Source organism: Vipera berus, assembly GCF_964194415.1.
Source record: "Vipera berus genome assembly, chromosome: 1".
Classification (NCBI taxonomy): Eukaryota; Metazoa; Chordata; class Lepidosauria; order Squamata; family Viperidae; genus Vipera; species Vipera berus.
Window position 1 is genome coordinate 263,415,795 of NC_138202.1, and position 22,142 is coordinate 263,437,936.

The following is a 22,142-nucleotide window of genomic DNA, read 5'->3' on the forward strand; positions in this document are numbered from 1 at the left end:
CAGTTGAAGCTTCCGAGTGGATCTCAAGGGCAGCCCCATGTAGAGAGCGTTACAGTAGTCTAGGCGAGAGGTCACAAGAACATGGGTGACTGTACGTAAGGCATCCAGGTCCAGATAAGGCCGTAATTGGCGAACTAGTCGAACCCGGGAGAAGGCCCCCTTGGTCACAGCTCCTATGTGATCTTCCAGGGAGAGCTGCGAGTCTAGGAGGACACCCAGGTTGCGGGCCCTATCAACAGGGGGTAGTAACTTGTCCCCGATGTTAAGGGATGGGATGTTCTGAGTATCCTGGCTTGCCGGTACGTACAGCCATTCAGTCTTGTCCGGGTTGAGTTGGAGCCTGTTCCTCCCCATCCATTCCCGGACCGCTTTCAGGCAGCGGGACATCATGTCGAGGGCATCACTGATGTTGTTTGGAGTTGAGATGAAAAGCTGGGTGTCATCAGCATACTGATGGTACCCTACTCCAAAGCTGCGAATGATCTCGCCCAGCGGTTTCATGTAGATGTTGAACAGGAGAGGCGAGAGGACTGACCCCTGAGGGACTCCGCAAGCGAGAGGCCTCGGGGTCGACCTCTGTCCTTCCCTCCCTCCAGAGAAATATAAACAACTTCAATAATTTAACTCCTTCTCTAGTGTTTCAATGTTTAAAATCTCTTCTTCCCATATCTTATTCCTTATCAATAATCAGATTGTAAAAACTCATAATGCAGTTCTAATCAGGAAAAGTCTATTAAGAACTAAAAATTGTAACTTATTTATTTTAACCTGAATCAAATAAATCAATTTTGTATTCTAACTTATCATTTTTCTATGAAATAAAGCAAAATAAATGTCTCCTCATTTATAAAAAGATATTTGAAACCTTCTCACTCAGTTCTGATCAAAATAAAAGGAGACAAAAAGAAAATGATAAGAAATTAGTTTGCGGGATATTATTTGATGGGACTAAAGATCAAGCTTTTTAAAAAGTAAACTTAAGGAATGTAAAGTGAACTTTTCTGACCATTTATTTTATGTGTGTGTGTGTGTGTGTGTGTGTGTGTGTGAAATATATGTATGTATGTATATAAATATGTATGTAAGTATGTATGTATGTACTGGTTTTTGGGTAACTATTAATGGAATTTCATTTTGATCAGAACTGAGTGAGAAGGTTTCAAATATCTTTTTATAAATGAGGAGACATTTATTTTGCTTTATTTCATAGAAAAATGATAAGTTAGAATACAAAATTGATTTATTTGATTCAGGTTAAAATAAATAAGTTACAATTTTTAGTTCTTAATAGACTTTTCCTGATTAGAACTGCATTATGAGTTTTTACAATCTGATTATTGATAAGGAATAAGATATGGGAAGAAGAGATTTTAAACATTGAAACACTAGAGAAGGAGTTAAATTATTGAAGTTGTTTATATTTCTCTGGAGGGAGGGAAATCATCTTTTATATATCTTATTTTTTCATTTTCTTTTTTCTATCTCTTTGCACTTCTATTTTCTTGACTTTACTTTTTATATTTTTCAATTTGTATTACTCTTTGATCTTTGTATTTGCTAACTTTAATAAAATTATTTCAAAATAGTAAAGAGAGTGAATATGTTATTCCCATATTTTTTTTAAAATTAACAGTGGATGTATCATGACAGGATTGGAAGAGATGACAGCATGAATCATAATTAGGCTAACAAAATCAGATATGCAGGAACCTTCACTTTGTTAGCTGAAAGTATAGACGATTTTGAACAACTCCTTGTGAAATAAATAATGTAAAGTGAAAAATAACCCAATTTAATGTTAAGTATTAAGAAGACAAACACAATGTTAACAGTATGCTTAGTAAGTATGCTTGTCAAGTATGCTTGACAATGAAATATAGATAATTTTGTTGTCTTCGGCTTCAAGATAGATAAAGATGGGAGTGTGCTGGAGAAATAAATAGCACATTAATCTTTGGGAATAAAGCAATGACAATTTTAGGTAAGAGCAGAAAGGATAAAGAATTTTCAGTGTCAAAAACATCAGAATAATTAAAGCTATAGCCTTCCAGTGGTAATATACAACTGTGAAAGCTGGACCCTGAGAAAGAAGATAGATGCAGTCTTGGAGATATTTACTCAAACTACCATGAAGTGCAAGAAACTTAGCAGTAATCAATTTTGGATCAAATAAAGGCTGGCTGCTCACTTAAAGCTGTGATCAGCAAGCAGAAACTTTCCTACTTACACTAGTTGATGTGAGAAGATGATGGACTAGGGAAAAAAGATGTTTTCTTTTGGCAGTAATTAGGGAAAGTGGAAGAAAAGGCAGGCAATGAATAATGTGAATGGACAAAATCAAATAGATTACTAGAAAGTTACTATCCAAGACAGGGCAAAAAGATGAGCATTGACCACAAAATCCAATCTGGTTTGATACATACTAACTAACTAACTAACTAACTAACTAACTAACTAACTAACTAACTAACTAACTAACCTATTTTTGAAGCTGATGTAAACAGTTCTTTCTACCTTCTTCTGATAATTACCTACTTATCACTTTTGACAAAGAGAAATTAGGCATATTAGATATATTCTTCTATTGATACCTTACTACATATTACAAATTATGTGATACAACTCTCCTTGAACTGTGCTATTTCTGAATGTTTGCCTGTACAATAAAGAGAAATATGATTTTGCATGCCAGAAATTCTGTGTGATCAGGCAAACTAACATATAAAAGATAAAGAAATGACATCTTCACCTTCTCCCTTATTTTTTCTGAAAAATAGATTGGCCTTAAGTAATTAGTTGTGGAAAGAGAGAAAAAATACAAAGGAAAACTTCTCAAAATATAAATCTATATTTTATGCCAGGTTGAATAGTTCATTGTAATGGTCCATTTATTCTCCCATAATCACAACATATATAGAGGGGCAGTGGTTCAGTGGCTTAATGATGCTGGAGATGATATTGGTCCAGTGGTTCGAGTCCTACTGCTACAGGGCAGGTTGAACTCCTGTCACTTGCTTCAGATTCTGCCCACCTAGCAGTTCGAGATCATTTTATATAAAAAACTGTGGTGGGGAGACAAACCAATGCTTCATGTGGATGGTTAGAATCCTGCTGATGCTGGACCTTCCCAGTTGCAACACCCATTTCTGAGGCAGCTTTTCTGTAGGGAGAAGGCCCAGATGATGCTGTAGGAAAGTTTCTTGTTTTTCTTTCTGGTATGGCACACTTTGGGAAGTGTGCAAGCATGAACCAACAGGGCTAGCAGTCTCAGACAGCCAAACTACTGTTCTGTATTAGCACTGTAGTCTCCTGGCTAATGTAACATTGCCATATGATAAATAAAAACAAACAATACATATCAGCCCAGTGGGGAAACCAAGATGACACCAAGAGTCTTGTAATTGCAGCAGGTATAAGTGCAATACATAAATAAAATGAATTAGAAATCTAAAGAAATTAGGGTGTGATCAAGACCACTATCAGTCTGGAACACACAAATGTGGAAGTAAATGGTTTTCAGAACAATAACAATAACTAGGTGTGTAATAAAATGAGAAGCTGGGTTTCTGTTTTATAACTAGTATCTTTCTATGTGTCTTCTGTCTTGTCATCTTCTGGTGTATCAGAAAGTTGGTGAACTGGAATAATGGGGAAAGATGATTTGGATTCTTCTACAATGTGTATTTTAGGAGGTCTGGGTGGAGGGGTTATGGCTTGATTTTTATATTTTCTCATCATATAGTACTGGTCTTCTGTAATCTCTTCTACAATCGACTTTGTTGGGAAATGTACAGTACCTTCTGGATATTCTCTCAGCAATTGGAAAGACATATTTAAGCAATGCACAGAAACTTCCCAAATTTCTGTGGGATTATTGAGATTGCTGATTAACAAATAAGAATAGTTGATTTCCTCTTCAAGCTGCAGACAGGGAATGCCAGCCAAAATATCCTCCCGGGTGGAAAGATCCCTTATGCCAACTGTGACATTTAACGGAAGGTGGAAATTGTTGCAAAGCTCTGAAAGATCATATTGATTCCTATCATGCACTACTTCATTGAAGCCTCCTTCCATGAACATTGGAAGAAGGATGGTCTTATTGACTTTCTTTGCCAAGATAATTTGTTCACAAGGTAATGCAGCCTGCACGCACTTCCTTTCATATTCAACAACTTGGCTTTTCTGGTACTTGGGAATCAAAAACTCATCTCCAACAGAAACGGAGCACATCTCTTCATGAGGACAGTCAAAAGCTTTGGTAGCAACAACATGAAGCTTTTCCTTCATGTTCCTTGCTATTTCCAGGTCATAGGCAGTTGGGAATTCGCGAGGTTTTCTTTTGAATTTCCCTTTGTAGCTCACAGGAATTAAAAAATATCTTTTAGGGGAATTATCCTTGATTTCAGATGCTAAGATTCTGCCAGCCTGATATGTTTTGTAAATTACTATTTCTCTACCAGAACACAGAAAAGTATAAGAATGCTTGTTTACAATGGAGTCTTCGATTATAGCAACAACAAAAGGGGATCCAGTCCCTGCCTTTTCTAATACATCTTTTAATGCTAATGGCTGGAGAAAAGTATTAATATTGTAATGGTCAGTGACATCTTCAACTTCAACGTCTAAATCAGAATGGAAATGAACAATCTCTTTTTGAACTGAAAAAGAAAGAAAGAAAGAAAGTTCTGGTCAGTTTTCAATGATATAATGGTGCTAATTACCCAACAGCCCTTTTATATAAAAATTAACATTAACATTTTTCTATGCATATCATTGGTTATTAAACTGGGAGTTGCTTGAAATAATGGGATTATGTGAACTTGTGGTAAAATTCTTTGATGTGTTAGAAAACAGAAAAGTAATTGAAGCATATATTAGAAGATGCAGGTATATAACATAACTATTTTATCTGAAAAATATATCTTGATATTCAATTAGGAGAAAGCTTTAAAATGCTAACTCTAAATCTAGAATCATACTTGTTTCTGTAATATATTTGGATATCTTTAAGGAAACTTCCTCTCCCTTTGCTGTCTTTTTCTTGTTGCTGTAGTAGGTTATGTGGTAGGATAAGTTGCTAGTATAAACCATGTCACATTGCATTTCTATAAAGCAGTCTACAGCATTGCTTTTGCAGAGAAGCTGTGGAATATTGAGGAAAATGATCAAGGAAAGGTGCAAACAGTTGAACCTCTCACCTCCATAAAATTCATCAGAAAAGGCAGGCAGCTGCACAATAAGTTTTATTTTGGGCAATTCCATGCTGCAGCCTAAGTTGTTAGTCTCCCTTGCAACTCCTGGCTGTTTCTTAAGCCAACTTCAGAGATTCCAGCCTGACTTGTAGTGAGATAGCTATGAGCCCATGCTGGAGCTCAGTCTAGATTATGGCCACCAGAAGCCCTATATGATCATTCCCTGTTTCTTGCCTTTCCCATCCATGCAGGGAAGGCAAAATTTGCTGACTGGTTCCTGTGGACCATCTCCCAGTGCCTTTTTTTTCCTTTTAGGCACTGTTCCCTTCTCACTGGTCTCCATGCCTTTCCTTTCCTTTCCTAGATGTTTGCATGCATGGAAGCCTTCACATACCCCTTCCCATATCTTTCCTTTGATATAAAGTTGTGTCCTTCCTTTTTTTTTCTCTGCCCCACCCCTTTGTGGTACCATCATTGCTCTGACGGGACAGTAGTCACAACAATAGGGAAGAAGTTGTTCTTTGCCTCCCATGTCCTTCTGTTGGAAGAACCATTGGAAATAGCAAGGAAGAATGGCTCAGCTTAATAGAAACAAAGTTGTAATATAAAGATATTTTTAAGAATAAAGGAAAGGGGGAGAAATCTCTACAGCAGTAGAATGAAGGGATAGAAGAGCAAAGGGAAAATGCCTCACCTGTCCAGAAACTATAAGGAAGGTGACCATTGGGGGATAAAAGAGCTGAGGGATATATGAGCTTCTAGGACGGTTCATTGTTAATAGATGTCGAGCCCATGGGGCCTGACAATAGACTGAATGGGCTAATATTGAATCAGGTAAAAGATTATTGGGGATAAAATACCAGCAACTGCTGATCAGCAGAGAACACAACAGCCTAGCAACCCAGGATATATTAGCTGCCTATGGCAATGGCCAGCCACAGTAAGGGAGAAGCTATGCAGGGATTGCAGCCAGTCAGAGCTGAAGCTGCTACTAGGATGGACAAAGGGCTGTAGGCCATTTGTTTTGAAGGGCTTAAGAAGTCTTGAGTCAGAAAACATCAGTTTTCAATGGAAGCTGAAAAAAACAGCCATGGGGTGCAATTGCAGTGGACTAGGTTTGGAAGGAAGATGACATCATCTGTTTGTGTACTCAGGAAACCATGAGTGGCCCATAAATAAATAAAAACACTGGCAACAGGGCAGGCAAAATGTCTGGATCAGCTGATAGAATGATTCATTGCTGGAATTAAGTTTGTTGCCTATCAAAAATGCCAGTATTTCTTAAATTTAACAGTGAGGACAGATCTTCTGGAAGCAAGCTACACAAAGATGTACTATCATAGGGGAATAATAAAGTAATAAATAGTACTAAGAAATTTATCAATAATTCTAAGTCATCTAGCGCAGGGGTCCCGAACCCCCGGTCCGTGGACCTGTAATCAGGCCGTGACATGCCAGCAACTGGTCCGCACAAGCAAGCAAAGCCCGATCTGTGGGATGCAGGTAGCACACGAAACCACGCACACTCCGGTCCGTGGAAAAACCTTTCTCCACAGAACCGGTCCCTGGTGCCCAGAATGTTGTGGACCTCTGATCTAGAGTATTTCACATATTCTGTATGCATAGCCTAACAGAAAATAGTTAGACGTAGGCAAGTAATTGGCCTTTGCATATAAAACTTGCAATAACGTTTGCTTATAAAACTTGCTATTTTATGAGGATGAAAGCTCCTTTCATGTATTTCTGGTTTCATGTTCACAGCCACTGCATAATCAAGGATAATGATAATGATGGTGGTGGCAATGATTTTCTTGCTTCTGGCCTTTCATGTAAAATATACATCTATCTCTGATGATGCAATATTTTTAGAATGACCACTTCAATAGCCCTCTCTCCTCCAAAACTCACTGCTAAGGATACAACCATGAGAGGAAAAGTTGCAAAGAGGAGCAGAAAACCCAGAAAGGGACAACCACCAGGGAAAAATCAGAGAGGCCTCTGAAGATACAAAACTCTCGCTTAAAAGTTTATTCAGCCCCAAGAGTCCAACAGTTCAACCCTGAATTACCTATTCTCTTCATTACTGTAACATATTCTAATAATTTACAAATAATTTACTACTAATAATTTAATAATAATTTACAATTTGCACAGCAAAGAACATTCTTCCTGTGTCAACTCAGAAAGCTCAGGTTGCCCAAGGATCTGCTGAGACGGTTCTACAGAGGAATTATTGAGTCTGTCACTTGGACCTCAGTAACTATCTGGTTTGGCACAGCAACCAAACAGGGCAGACACAGACTTTAGCGGGCTAGTTAAGACTGCAAAAAAAGCATTAGCAACCAGCCTGCCTTCCATTGAGGACCTGTATACTACACAAATCAGAAAGTGAGAAAATACCTACAGACCCCCTCATATCCTGGACAATTCACCACAGCCAGCAGGCTGTGGGACAACTTGCTGCAAGACAAGAGTTACACTGATATCAAAGAAATGCTGGAATTAAATCATTAAAGAAAGAATAAAAAAAGGAGGGAGAGAATGAAATGGGAATGATGAAAAATTAATTTTTTAAAAAAATATATTTTAAACAATTGAATTGAATTGTTAAATTGTCCCACAGCAAGTTGTTTGGTGGTGAGTTGTCATGTGGCGTGTTGTCCCATGGCGAGTTGGATGTGGTGAGTTGGCCATGGTGAGTTGGCCACAGCTGTTGACCTGGAATTAGGAGACAGCATAGGAAGTATCAATTGTGTATATGTGCAGATGGCCCTGCTGTCTTTGGGCACCCTGCAAAGCCCTTCAAAGGAAATTTTCAAATTGGGAAAAAGGTGTTAACATTATGCAAACATCAAACGTTACCGAACATTCATTTTATATTTACAGTTGCATGAGCTCAGGAAATTTCTATTAAATTAGAAGAAGATGTCAATATTTTTGTAAAATAAAGAAAATTTACATATATGTACTGTAGGTGTTTGCTGGAAACTGGAAGTAAATGCTGAAAAAAATAATGATCACAAATCCCTGTTGTGTGATCACGGGACACTGCAAACAGCCATAAAGGTGACCCTAGTTGCCAGGTGCCCAAATATGACCCTGTGATTTTGTGTGTGTGTGTGTGTGTGTGGCCATCATAACTATGAAAATGGGACTTAGATAGCTCTGGAGAGGTCTGTTGTAAAGCTGAATGGTTGTTAAGTGACTGGCCATAAGGACTACATGTATTGTGATGAATGGTGACAGTAGTGAGTGGCAGCTATTGTGATGAATGGTGACAGTAGTGAGTGGCAGCTTTGTATCTAGGAATGGCAGGATTTGGGTCATCTAGTTCTAATTACAGCTGTGGAATATTAAGAAGCAAAAGGTTCTGCAAATGAAATCCCCGAAAAGTGTTTTTATTTCCATCTTAATCAGATCCACTGAAACTATTTTATTAGAACAAGGGGATGGAGGGATAGAGGGAAGAACACCTATTTCTGTTTGGCAAATGTTTTCCTTGTTTTCCTTTCCTTTTTTTTCCTTAGAGCAGGGTTTTCCAACTTTGGCAACTCTAAGACTTATGGATTTCAACTCCCAGAATCCCCCAGCCAGCACGCTGCCCTAGAAGAAGGTTTAGCGAGAAATTTGGAGAACCAGGAAGTGAAAAACAATTTGGTTGTGTGATTGAATTATAACTTTTGATATCATAGCATTTATGGAGGGAATTGTATGCTATTGTAAATACATTGCTATCTCTAAAATACCTGATTTTTCTCTATAAAATGTAATGATGTAAAATGTTGGTATTGACTTGGGACTTAGGATGATGATGATGATGATGATGATGATGTCCACAATTGTTCATCTTTTAGATAAGGCTGACTGCTTTGTATCACAGAGGTTAATTTAGGAGAAAAAGATGGGACACCTGGAAAATAAATACTTCAAAACTATTTTATGTTCTATTTCTTTGCTTACTGGCTTTCTTATCAAACAAGAAAAATACTATACTGTACCTGGAAAATTTAGAGGTAGTTCAACTGTAGTGGACTGTATACTTGCATCTTCACCTCCTAGATTACTTGCAAGAATTTTTTTAATTTCTAATGCAACAACTTTAACCACATCACCAGTGGACAAGCAACATTCGTGGCCAAGCTTTTCATACATCGAACCTAAGAGATAATGTGAAGTTAAGAAGTTTTACTGATTTTATTGGCAGCATTAAAATATAGTTCTATACATCCTACTGTTTCATTTTTGAGAAACAATATATTTTCATCTTTAATGCACAGTTTAATGCATCTATTAGAAAAAAATTCAGTTGTCTATAAAATTGTTTTGTATATTTTAAAAGGAATGCATTTATAAGGTGGGGAATACAAATCTTTGCAACCCAGTTATGAGGGCCGGAGCTTTACCCCATTTGATTACAATTACTAAAATAGCTATGGAAACTATGGTACAGCTAGTCCTCATTTAGTGCCCAGAAGCGGTACTGGTGATTCATTTGTTAAACAAAGCAGACACTAAGTGGAAAAATCATGTGACCACAACTGTGTTTAAGATTTTACTTCAGCTATTGGACTTCCGGTGGCTGCGCGGCGCCGGAGACAGCCTTCCCGGGCTGCCCGTGGCTCAGCTGAGTAATTTTCACCCGAAACAGCGCCGATCAGCTGTTCAGGTGAATTCGAAGCCCCCTCCTCGGGAGAAGAGGAGGGGGTGAGGCCCCAGGTAGGGGTCGAGTTCTCCGGGGCCGCCTGAGCTTGTAGCTTGGGCGGCTGACGGATCGAACTCCCCCGTAGCCTGGGTCGCTCCCAGCTGGTCAGCGTCTCTGCTCTGGATTTCTTGGAGCAGAGCCAGGCGTTTGCGACCACCCCTGCCTGAAGGAAGGACTATGGAATAAAAGGAGCAGGCAGAGCGGTACAAGAGGAAAAGGTGAAGAGGATTATTATATTTTACTCTCAAGCTTGATGGACTTTCTAAACTTAAAGTGAAAGTGCGTCACAAGTGAAAGTAAAAGATGGCGGCTAAACCTCCCCCAAAAACTCTTCGGAGTGCTGGAACTTCTCCGGTGCAACAATCATCATTGCAGGCGTTGCATCCTCCTGATGTATTGACACCGAAGGATTTACAAGATGCTCTTGAAAAACATGCCCAGGTAATTCTGGAATCAATGGGTGATAAATTTGCACAGATGGAGGAGAAATTGGAGAAATTGGAGGAGAGGATGGAAGAGAGGATGGAACAGAAGTTCAGTGTGATGAAGGTAGACATTTTGTCTTCAGTGCATAAAGTGGCTGAATGTGTGGAAGATCTGGATGAAAAAGTGGAAGATTTGACTCAAAAGAATGCCATATTAGAAACAAAAGTATTGGAGAATGAAGATTTAAGAGACAAAATGGACAGAGAATTGAGTCTTGCTCAATATTACCAGATGCAGTTTGCTGTTAGAATCAGAGGCTTAAAAGAGAATATTAAGGAAGATCTAAAGCAGCTGATTTCTGAGGCTCTGGAAGTGGTATTGAATCAGCCAGCATCTGAAATAAAGGGAGGCATGGATAAAGTGTTTCGTGTGAATTCATGGATTGCTAGACAGAGAAAGCTGCCTAGAGATGTGGTGGTTTATTTTGCAAAGAGGGAAATTAGAGATGAAGTTATACAAGCTGCCTACGATTCTAAAGTTGTGATTGCTGATCAAGAAGTTTTGGTTCTAAAAGAAATTCCTCCAAAGATTTTAAGGAGAAGGAAGGATTTTACATTTCTTGTGCAAGAGCTCAAGCAACGAGATATAAGGTTCAGATGGGAGATTCCAGTTGGGTTGATGGTGATGCATGAAGGTAAAAGGTACCGTCTGGTTACTGTGATGCAGGCGCGTGATTTTTACAATAACGTTTTAAAAGCAACCCCATTATCACTTCTGGAAGCTGCAAAGGGATCTGGAGAAGGAGAACATCAAGAGGCTGAAGATGGACAGACAGAGGAGAACGGTGCTGGAGGAGATCAAGCTACAACTTCTTTGGATGATCCTAGAGAGCAGAGGGTGACGCGTGCTGCTTTAAAACGATCAAAAAATAAAAAAATAAAAGAACAAGACCAGCAGAAGTCTATGGAACTTCCACAACGTACTTACAGCCAAGCAGTGGGAGGAGCACGGCCTAAAAAAGATAGTCCTATCAAAGCAGTGCTCCAAGAGCTTTGGGATGATATGCATGGCAACTAAATTTTTAACTTGGAACGTTAATGGACTAAATTCACCACAGAAGAGGAAGAAAGTTTTTCAATATTTAAAACAATTCAAGATAGATGTTATATGTTTGCAAGAAACGCATATTAGGGTTGTGGATCAAAAGTATTTATCGAACTCAAGGTTGGGTACGCAATTTGTTGCTTCTGCAATGAATAAGAAAAATGGAGTGGTTGTTTATGTTAAAAGTGCCTTAACAGCAGACTTAATTGAAACAGATAAGCATGGAAGATACGTTATGATAGAGCTGCTGCTAGAAGGCAAAAAGACGCTTTTAGTTGGATTATATGCTCCTAATCAAAAACAAGCTGACTTTTTTAGTTTACTTCATACAAAGCTTACCCAGTTGGATTATAAATCTTTTATTTTTATGGGGGATTGGAATGGTGTTTTGGATGTACAGATGGACAAGGCTGGAGCTTTTAAGCGCGTCCCAAGTCATGCTAGACTGCCTAAATCCTTTTTTGAAATGAAGGATGACTTGGAATTGCGAGATATTTGGCGCGAGAGACATTTGCAGGAAAAGGATTATACTTTTTTTTCTGACAGACATCAATCTTTTTCCAGGATCGATTTTATTTTGTTGACTAATGATTTTTTTTTAAGGACTAAGAAGGTGAAGATTTGTGCAAGAACTATTTCTGATCACAGCCCAGTTTGGCTAGAGATTGATAAGGAGAATAGAGATAGGCGCTCGCGGCGCGTAAATGAGAATTTGTTTAGAAATCAGAGAAATGTGGAAGAATGCAAACAGCGGATGAAGGATTTTTTTGAAATTAATATGAATAAGGGCACCTCTATGGACATGGTTTGGGATGCTAGTAAGGCCTATATGAGAGGGGTGTTGATATATATGAATAATAAACATAGACGTGCTGTGGAAGCTAGGAGGAAAGAACTGTAGAATGAAATAAAGGAAAAAGAAAAGGCTTTGATTTTGAATTCGGAGGATGTGAAGATTAAGGAGGCTATTAAACTGTTAAGAGGACAATTTGATAAATTAATGGCTGACCAAGTGGCAACCAATTTGCGGTTTGCCAGGCATAATACCTTTTGCAACGCCAACAAACCAGGTAGATGGTTAGCTTATAGATTGAGGAAAAAGCAAAGGGCTTCTAATATAGACAAAATTGAGCACAAAGGAAGGGTTGTGTTTCAACAGGACCTTATTAAGGATGCTTTTGTGGATTTTTATTCTAAATTATATGCTAAGGAGAAGATTAATGAAAAAGACATTGATATATATTTGGAGAATGCTAGCATCCCGGTTCTTACGCAAGCACAAAAAGAAGGGATTAATCAATTAATTACAGAAGAAGAAATTTTTACAGCAATTAAGGAATTGAAGATGGATAAAGCACCAGGTACGGATGGTTTGTCTGCGGCTTATTATAAAAATTTACAATTAGAGATGATGAAACCGTTAAAGGAACTGTTCCAGACAATCCAGAGGGGGGGAAAGGTGCCACCGTCTTGGAGAACAGCTTTTATTTCCTTGATTCCGAAGGAAGACCAAGATGCTACTCAAGTTAAAAATTACAGACCGATATCGCTTTTAAATACAGATTACAAGATATTTGCTAAGGTGTTGGCTAATAGACTGATGAGGGTTCTGCAACAGGTGATTCATGGGGACCAAACGGGGTTTATTAGTGGTAGGCAAATGAAAAATAATGTGAGGCATATAGTTGATGTGTTAGAGTTTTTGGAAAGGAACAACCAGATCCCTGCGGCGCTAATCTTTCTAGATGCTGAAAAAGCTTTTGATCAATTGAATTGGCAATTTTTGATGAAAGTTTTAGACAAAATGGATTTTGGGGAAAATTTTTTACAACCGATTAGGGCATTATATCAAAAACAAACTGCCCGAATTATAGTTAATAATAGTCTGACAGAAGCATGTAATATTGAGAAGGGCACAAGGCAAGGGTGTCCGTTATCGCCCTTATTATTTGTGTTAACATTAGAGATATTATTGGTTAAAATACGGAATTCGGAAAAAATTAAGGGTATACAAATTAGAGATCAGGATTATAGATTGAGAGCATTTGCAGATGATCTGGTTGTTACAGTGACCCAGCCAGAGAACTCTGTTGTGGACCTGATGGAGATAATAACACAATACGGGAGGGTTTCTGGATTTAAAGTTAATATACAGAAAACCAAAATTTTGGCCAAAAATATGACAGTTTCGCAAAAGGCTCTCTTAGAAGGATTAACTGGATTTGAGATTGTTAAAAGGGTTAAATATTTGGGGGTGCTTTTGTCGCCCTCTAATACAAAGTTATATAAAAATAATTATGAAAAACTATGGGGGAAAATTCAAAAAGAATTGGAGAGTTGGGAAAAATTGCAATTGTCCTTGTTGGGACGGATCGCAGCAGTGAAAATGAACGTCCTGCCTAAATTCCTATTTTTATTTCAAATGATACCGATTCTTAAGAAAGATTCTAATTTGGAGGAATGGCAGCGAGGTATCAATAAATTTGTTTGGGCAGGGAAAAGGCCACGAGTTAAACTTAAGATTATGCAGGATACTCGTGAAAGAGGTGGTCTTAAAATGTCTAACTTTAAATTATATTATGAAGCTGCTGCGTTAGCAGGTATAAGTGATTGGATTAATTTGACACAAGAGAGATTATTAAATCTTGAGGGCCACAACTTGTTGTTTGGCTGGCATGCATATTTGTTGTATGACAAGAAGGTAGATAATGTGTTTAGAGTGCATATTTTAAGACAGGCTTTGCTGAGAGTTTGGAAGAAGTACAGACATAAGTTAGATTGTAAGATACCATTGTGGGCAATTCCAAAACACGCAATAGAAAATATACATGCTGGTTTCAAACATGATGTGACTACGTACAAGGAGATTTTAAGCTTGGAAAGAAATGTTTGGTGTTTGAAGCCATATAGTCTCTTGCGAGACGAGAAGATTGTTCAAAATTGGTTTCAATATATTCAGCTACGGGCCAGGTGGAAAGAAGATCAGAAAAATGGTTTTACAATGACTGATGAAAATCTGATGAAGCAAATTAGAAATCAGGGACCAGCACATATTAAACGGATATACCTTGCATTGATAGAGATTGATTCAGAAACAGAACTTGTTAAGGATTGTATGATAAAATGGGCCCAAAACATTCATGAAGTTATCACAATGGACACGTGGGAAAAGATTTGGGTGAGGAACGTAAAATTTACACAAGCTCAAAACTTAAGAGAGAACTTTTATAAAATGTTTTATAGATGGCATTTAGATCCTAAAAAGCTTGCAAGTATGTATCCGAATTATCAGCCAAAATGCTGGAGATGTGGAGATGAAGATGCAACATATTTTCATGTATGGTGGACTTGTAAAAAGATCAAGGTTTTTTGGATAAAAATTTGGTGGAATATGCAGAAGATTTTTAAGCAAAGGATAAAGTTTTGTCCGCAACTTTTTTTGTTGGGAATAATTACGGATGCTACGGTTGTGGACACTAAGTTGATGTTAAATTTAATTATGGCAGCAAGACTTTTGATAGGTCAGTATTGGAAGAAAGAGGAACTGCCGACCATAGAAGAGTGGACTTTAAAGGTTTCCGACCTGGCAGAGATGGCGAAGATTTCGGCCTATTTGAAAGATCACTCGCAAGAACGTTATATTATGGAATGGAGAAAATGGATTGAGTTTATCCAGAACAAGTATAGGGTTAAGAAGTTTCATGTAGCATTTGAATGAGTCTTCTTTCTTTTTTTCTTTTTCTATTTTAGTTTTTCTATATATATTTAATATTACTAAGGTTTGTCTTATCCTATATAAGCTAGAGAGTGATGGATTTTAGAGTTTATGGTTGTTAGTATATGGTTGTTTATGATTTTTTTTATATATACCTTGTATTTAGCTCTGGGAAGTCGGGGGGGAGGGGGGGAGGGGGGAGGGGTAGGGGGGGAGGGGGGGAGGGGGGGAGGGGGGAGGGGGGAGGGGGGATTCTTAAAGAAAAATTGTATGTTAAAACTTTTCAATTAAAAAAAAAAGATTTTACTTCAGCTATTTATTTATTTTGTTTGTTTGTTTATTTATAGCAGGGGTCACCCAACTTGGCCACTTTAAGGCTTGTGGACCTCAGCTCCCAGAATTCCCCAGAATTCCTGAAGAATTCTGGGAATTGAAGTCAATAAAACTTAAAGTGGCCAAATTTGGAGATGCCTGACTTATAGCATCAGAAGGATATGACTCCCAAACAGCCAGGTGATTCTAAACAAACCAGAATGTGACTTGTGAGGAAGCTGGGTAAAAGGACAAATCTTACAGCCATTTTCTCACCACCTCCTTTTGTTTGTTTGTTCACCACCTTTTGTTTGTTTGTTTATTTATAGCAGGGGTCACCCAACTTGGCCACTTTAAGGCTTGTGGACCTTAGCTCCCAGAATTCCCCAGAATTCCTGAAGAATTCTGGGAATTGAAGTCAATAAAACTTAAAGTGGCCAAATTTGGAGATGCCTGACTTATAGCATCAGAAGGATATGACTCCCAAACAGCCAGGTGATTCTAAACAAACCAGAATGTGACTTGTGAGGAAGCTGGGTAAAAGGACAAATCTTACAACCATTTTTTCACCACCTCCTTGTTCTTTAGAACACTCACCCGAGGCTGAGATAATTAGCAAAAATGTTTCTATTTGCATCCATTGGAGAGAAAGGGATGGCAAGAGAGTAAGCAGGCACACTATGGGGAATACATATCAAAAACAATGCACTTGGCCAGCTGTTTGCCTAGCATCCTTACAGCTCCAAGCTTGCCAGAGGGTTCTAATCAACTCATTCAGGTCACAAAACTGAGCATGTTAACTTGCAGTTAACACTTTTTAGGGAAGCAGAGAAAAGCAACTTAGGCAGAGACAGCATGTTTAGGCAAGATCTCTGCTCTGCAAAGCGGGGAAGAAAAAAATGGGTCAAGCAGAGGATAATGTGTACTAACTGACTGTAATGGTAAGTATGTGACAAAGAGAAAGAAAGAGAAGCTACAAAGGTTATAAATGTGGGCTCTGGTTGCAAAGTTACTTCATCACCATCGCAATTGCTAATGGTCACTGTCTGAGGTGGTTGCTAAATGAGGACTCTAATAGACCGATTTGGGGGGATTTTGATGTCACGTACAGAACACAACCCTTTCAAATCAACGATCTCTTCTAGAGCAGATGGACATCCTGGTAGAAAAGATTGCATTCCAATTGTAGCATGAAAGAGGGAGGAGAGTAGCAAGCAGCTTGACAGAATATAGACAAAGCCCACAATGAGGTCTCAGAGGGCCTGCTTTGCCTGCAGCACTTAGAACTTGCTCTTGCTTTCCTTGGACAAGCCCCGAGAAGTGTATTTTATGGTTGCCCACTCAGGTAAACCTGAAACACAGTTGAAACTCCTTCCAGTTTGCCTGGACCACCCCTACAGTAGGTTTGCGTAGGTGAAGCAGGGTGGCAAAGCTCCAAGCAACCTTTGAAAGATAAATAAATTCATAGGTTCAGTCATGGGTCAAAGAGGTCCACCAAGCATGGCATCTTTTTTATTTTTTTCTTCTTTGTGAGAGGAGTATATCACATCCATTGAGCCTTTGAAGGATTGGAAGGTTGCAATGTTATAAAAGGCTGAATTCTTTAAAAAAAGACTCAAAATAAATACCTTCTCCATCTGTGTCAGCTCCTTGTGGTATTTCAGACAGGAAACCAAACCCATAAATGCTAAGACTACCTTTATTATAAGATTACAGTAACAGAATCTTTAAAGTGTGAAAGACCTCTCCCCCACCTCTGCTTTTTCTTTCCAGAGAGTTATGGAGAGTCCCTTCTGAGATGTTTCCCATGCTGCTGTTCCTTCAGAGACTGAGATGTCTTTCGTCTGACCATTACACCTAAGCTGCGCCTCTCCCTCTTGTCTCCCAAGGTTATTCTTACAGCCTATTAAAATCCATGTCATCTACGCATAAACCTCATTTTGCAGACAATCAGTGGTGGGATTCAAATATGTGAACAACCGGTTCTCTGTTGTCCGTTCTGGGCCTGGGCAACAGAAAAATTAGCTACCGGTTCTGCCAAAGTGGTACGAACCAGCTGCATCCCACCACTGCAGACAATTATGGAGCATCTCTCTTCAGTCCAGTAGATACAGCCAAATCAGAGTTGAGGCTGCTACTAGAGTAGAACAAAATGCTAGAACTTTCTGTCTCTTCATTTCATCCTGGCAGTCAACCAAATTTACAATGTAGATAAGGGCTATAAGAGATGGAAGTAATCTTCCCCCAAAACTGTGGGGCAAAAGGTCAAGGATACAAATCTGCTATCTATCTATCTATCTATCTATCTATCTATCTATCTATCTATCTATCTATCTATCTATCTATCTATCATCTATCTATTTATCTATCTATCTATCTATCATCTATCTATCTATCTATCTATCTATCTATCTATCATCTATCTATCTATCTATCTATCTATCTATCTATCTATCTATCTATCTATCTATCTATCTATCTATCTATCTATCCATCCATCCACCCACCCACCCACCCACCCATTCAAATTTATTAGCTGACCAGGTCCTTGTCTACCGTCTGGCTGCTTTACTGGAAATGCAGCACAGCTTCTCTTCTTCCCAGAAATGTGAATGGAGAAAATTGTTCCATTCATTTGTTGAGGGGAAAAAAGAAACATACTCATCTGCACTTTTTTTTTGTTCTTCTATACATCTGAGAACAGCAAGAGAGGGAGAGGGAGAGAAAGGAAAAGAATGAACAACAGAGAAAGCTGCTTGGCCTGCCATTCTGTAGGTGGTTATTGGATTAAAGAGAAGATCCCACCCCCCACTGCATTTCATACCCTCCCATATTAGCTATTTCTCTGCTGATTTAAATGTTATCTTTATTGTTCTACTCTTTTATAATATTGTTTTATCATGTTGTACACTGCCCAGAGTTCTGTGACAACGAGATGAGTGGCATATAAATTTAATTAATAAATAAACTCTAACACAGGGGTCCCCAACCTGGTCTGTGTACCAGCACTGGTCCAGGGCATGCCAGAAACTGGGCTGCGCAAACAAGAGAAGCCCCATCTGGGGGTTGCAGGCAGAACATGAAGCCACGCCCCCTCCGGTTCTCTCCACAGAACTGGTGCCTGGTGCAAGTGCAGCTCTTTATAAGCCAATCTTTTCAGAGGTCTCTTGCTGGTCTTCATCTGCTATTGAACTCAATATTATGTTATCATATATTTATTGTAAATATGTCTGGTGACCCGGGTAAGCATGAGTTTCCTAAAATTATTGAGGGTGAGAAAATAAATTATGGATTATGATTTTTTTTTGAGGCTTCTCTTTATTTTAATGTGGCTTTGTCGAATTTCAAATAGAATAGCTTGTGCAATCTCATGGCTGGCGATGGTTATGTATTAAAAGAGAACCAAAGGAAAACAGCACGGCTTTGAGTTGTGCTCATAGTATCAAGTAGAACAACCAGCCTTAGAAGTGGCAAAGAAGTCATTAAAACGATGGATAGCTTCTACCTTTTAGAATCAACCATCTATAGTAAACAGGCAAACAGTTAAGAAGTATGCCACAGACTAACACCTGGTAGAGCAGACATGAAGACCCTGGAAAAGATATTCAGATGCTTTTATGTGTCTATGCCTACAAAGATCAGAACAGTGTAGGTCATGGTACACTCTGTGATACTCTGTCCTGTGACACTCTGTGGAAAGGAATGTTGGACTTTGAAGAAGCAGGATAGGAAGAATACTGATGTTTTTGAAGTTGTGTTGGAGGAGACTCCTGAGGATAACATAGATCGCTATGAAATCAAGCAAACAGCTCTTTAAACAAATCAACGTAGAGTTCTCACTTGAGGCACAAATGACCAGACTCAAATTATTCTATTTCGGACAGATAAGGCAAAGATCTAACTCTCTGGAAAAGACTGTAATGCTTTGAAGGTGGAAGGAAAGAGGAGAAGAGGACAGCCAACAGCAAGGAGGGTGGACTCAGCTAGAGTGGCGATGTGTATACAGTTAGGAGACATGAAAGACCAAGTTACAGACAGATCGCCAGAGAGAAAAAATGTATCTACGAGGTTGCTAAAAGTCAACACTGATATGATGGCACATAACCAACCAACCAATCGAATACTGCTGGCACCATAGATATGCTTGTTTAACTCCATCAAAAAGCATTCCCAAGACTACAGCTGCTTTATTTCACAACTGCTATTTTTCAGCTTTCTTGTGTGGCTGATCAGATGAGGTTTTAGCCCACTGCATAGTGGAATGTAGACATACATGATATATAAGCAGACAATACTAAGGGAAAATACATGATAATCCACTTCTGAGAAAAGGGAAGGGGGGGGGGAGAGAAAGAGAGTATCAAAATAACCCCAGGAGGCAGAGGAAAACTCTTCTGCTTTCCAGCAATATAGTTAATTCTTGACTTAAGACCACGACTGAGCCCAAAATTTCTGTTGCTAAGTGAGACAGCAGGTAAGTGACTTTTGCCACATTTTACAATCTTCCCCCCCCAATAATATTCATCCAATAATATTACTGTGATGCTACTGTTAAGGTTCCAGCCCTTGCCCAATTCCTTCTTTAAAGGACTTAGAAAAGGATCAGCGTCTCCTAACTAGGCATCCCCTAGAGAAGTTGGCCTGAAGCCTTTACTATTCCAATTCAGATGGAATCAGGGGAGTCATAGACCCAATTCAGGTAAAGAGATCGAAGTGGAAATAAGCCTAGGATAGACAAAATGAATTAATTGTGAGCAGAACTGCTGTATCTTTGGAATCAACTAGTCACATTTAGCACAGAACTATGTCTTAATAACAGGTGCTAAAAAGTAAATGACAGTGATTTTTTTTTTCATGAATGCATCTCCAAAAATTGAATGGAGACCCAGGGTTTTTTTTCTCTCTCTACATATAAAGACAGATCTACTGCTAAATTTCACGCAACACTTTGATCATTTATTTATGATTCTTCTATATGTCAGTTCCTGAATTATACTACATCTCATTCTTATGTGCTACATGTCCATATGTAGACTCATTAGGCAATCCTTGTAGAAGGAAGCTCCCCCAAGACTACAAATGCACAGTTGTTTTATAACTATTTCATTGGGCTTTCCTGAACATACTTTTTCCCATGAAGGAAAAAAAAAGAAAGGAAAAATCAGAGGCAAACACTGGAAGGTTATAAATGATAGTTGACATCCTCTAGATATTAAATCAAACACTGTAAAAAAACTTGATTTATTATTAAATTTAGATGCCACCTTTTTATGATCTAAAGTTGGTGGGATTGAGTAACAAATGTCATCTGGAAGTATCACGAAAGCTTCTTCCTCAAACTTTCTTCCTTTTTTATTTTGTTTTATTGAAACATTTTGAATGTAATCATGAGCAAGCAGTCCTCATTTCTCTGTCTCTCATGCCATTATTTAAGTTTTCCCTCCTAATATACATTCCAGCAACACTGAAAAATAATACAATCTGAAATGGAACACGAGACAAAGTATGAACCATGGTAGAAAAAAATACACAAAATGTATAATACTGTGAGTTACGGCTAAAGTTCACACCATTGGTATTGCTGCTTTGGTGTGAATCAAACACTATCTGGACCCAGCACATATCTGCTGGTCTATTTCAAACAAGAAGCAACAGATGGAAACTAGTCAATGAGAGAAGCAACCTAGAACTAAGGAGAAACTTCCTGAAAGTTAGAACAACTAACCAGTGGAACAACCTGCCTCCAGAAGTGGTGAATTCTCCAGCACTGGAAGTTTTTAAGAAGAGACTGGACAGCCATTTGCCTGAAATGGTATAGGGTTTCCTGCCTGAGCAGGGGGTTGGACTAGATGACCTCCAAGGTCCCTTCCAACTTATTATTATTATTATTATTACTTCCATTTTTTCCCAGCGTCATATATACATTCCATTCTGATGACACTTGAGTTAGCATGTCTTCGGATTATCCTTCATGGTTCAATGACTACTTACACTTACATTTCTGTAATTGAGGGTGGCAACTGTGACTGTTGTCATTAGTCAAGTGTGATTGTTGAACAATCACAGTCTAGTCAGCTGCAGTCTAAATATAACATGGATTATTTTAATATACTATCATCTATTGATACAAGGGTTCCCGCTAGTAATGACATAATGTTCTGCTTACAATATTCAACTGTAGATAAATGCCAAAAGTGCATGCACAGACAGATAATTTGGACTAAACCTCACCTTCATTATAAAAGCCAGACTGGATTTGCAGAATCCGAGGTAGGGATTTTGGATCCAAAGAATGGATGAAATTCTTCAGGCTAAAGGCCATGGTCTGCAGAGTAACAAAGAGATGCCGTTTTTAAAGGCAAATACCTTTTAGGGGGCTTTCTATTAGCTCTTCTTGCCTTTGAAATGAAGCCTGGGAACTTCTGAAACACACTTTCTCTAGTAGAGACAAAGTCTCATAAATCTTCAACTGGGAGACCACTTCCTCTGACTTCATTCTGGGTTGTTACAAAAAGGAATAAGATGCTAAGAGTGCTCTAATGCAGTACCTACTTTTTGTATCAATCTGGGCCACAGGAAATACAGTTTATACGCAGCTGTACTAACACAGATCTATTGATTTAAACTTTGATAGTTTGACAACGAACCTCTGGAACATTAAACTTCAAAACAGAGTTTTCTTCTTTTAAAT

General features: G+C 38.5%; 1 protein-coding gene across 1 annotated transcript; it reads right to left on the minus strand.

Annotated features, from left to right (window-relative positions):
* Nucleotides 1-3,588: 3,588 nt before the first annotated feature.
* THEMIS (thymocyte selection associated) lies at nt 3,589-21,773 on the minus strand (the record flags this gene model as incomplete). The annotated part of the gene is made up of 3 exons (XM_081346677.1): nt 3,589-4,658; nt 9,191-9,349; nt 21,683-21,773. The coding sequence occupies 3 exons, from the start codon at nt 21,771-21,773 to the stop codon at nt 3,589-3,591; spliced, it is 1,320 nt and encodes a 439-aa protein (XP_081202803.1).
* Between the last annotated feature and the right edge of the window lie 369 nt (nt 21,774-22,142).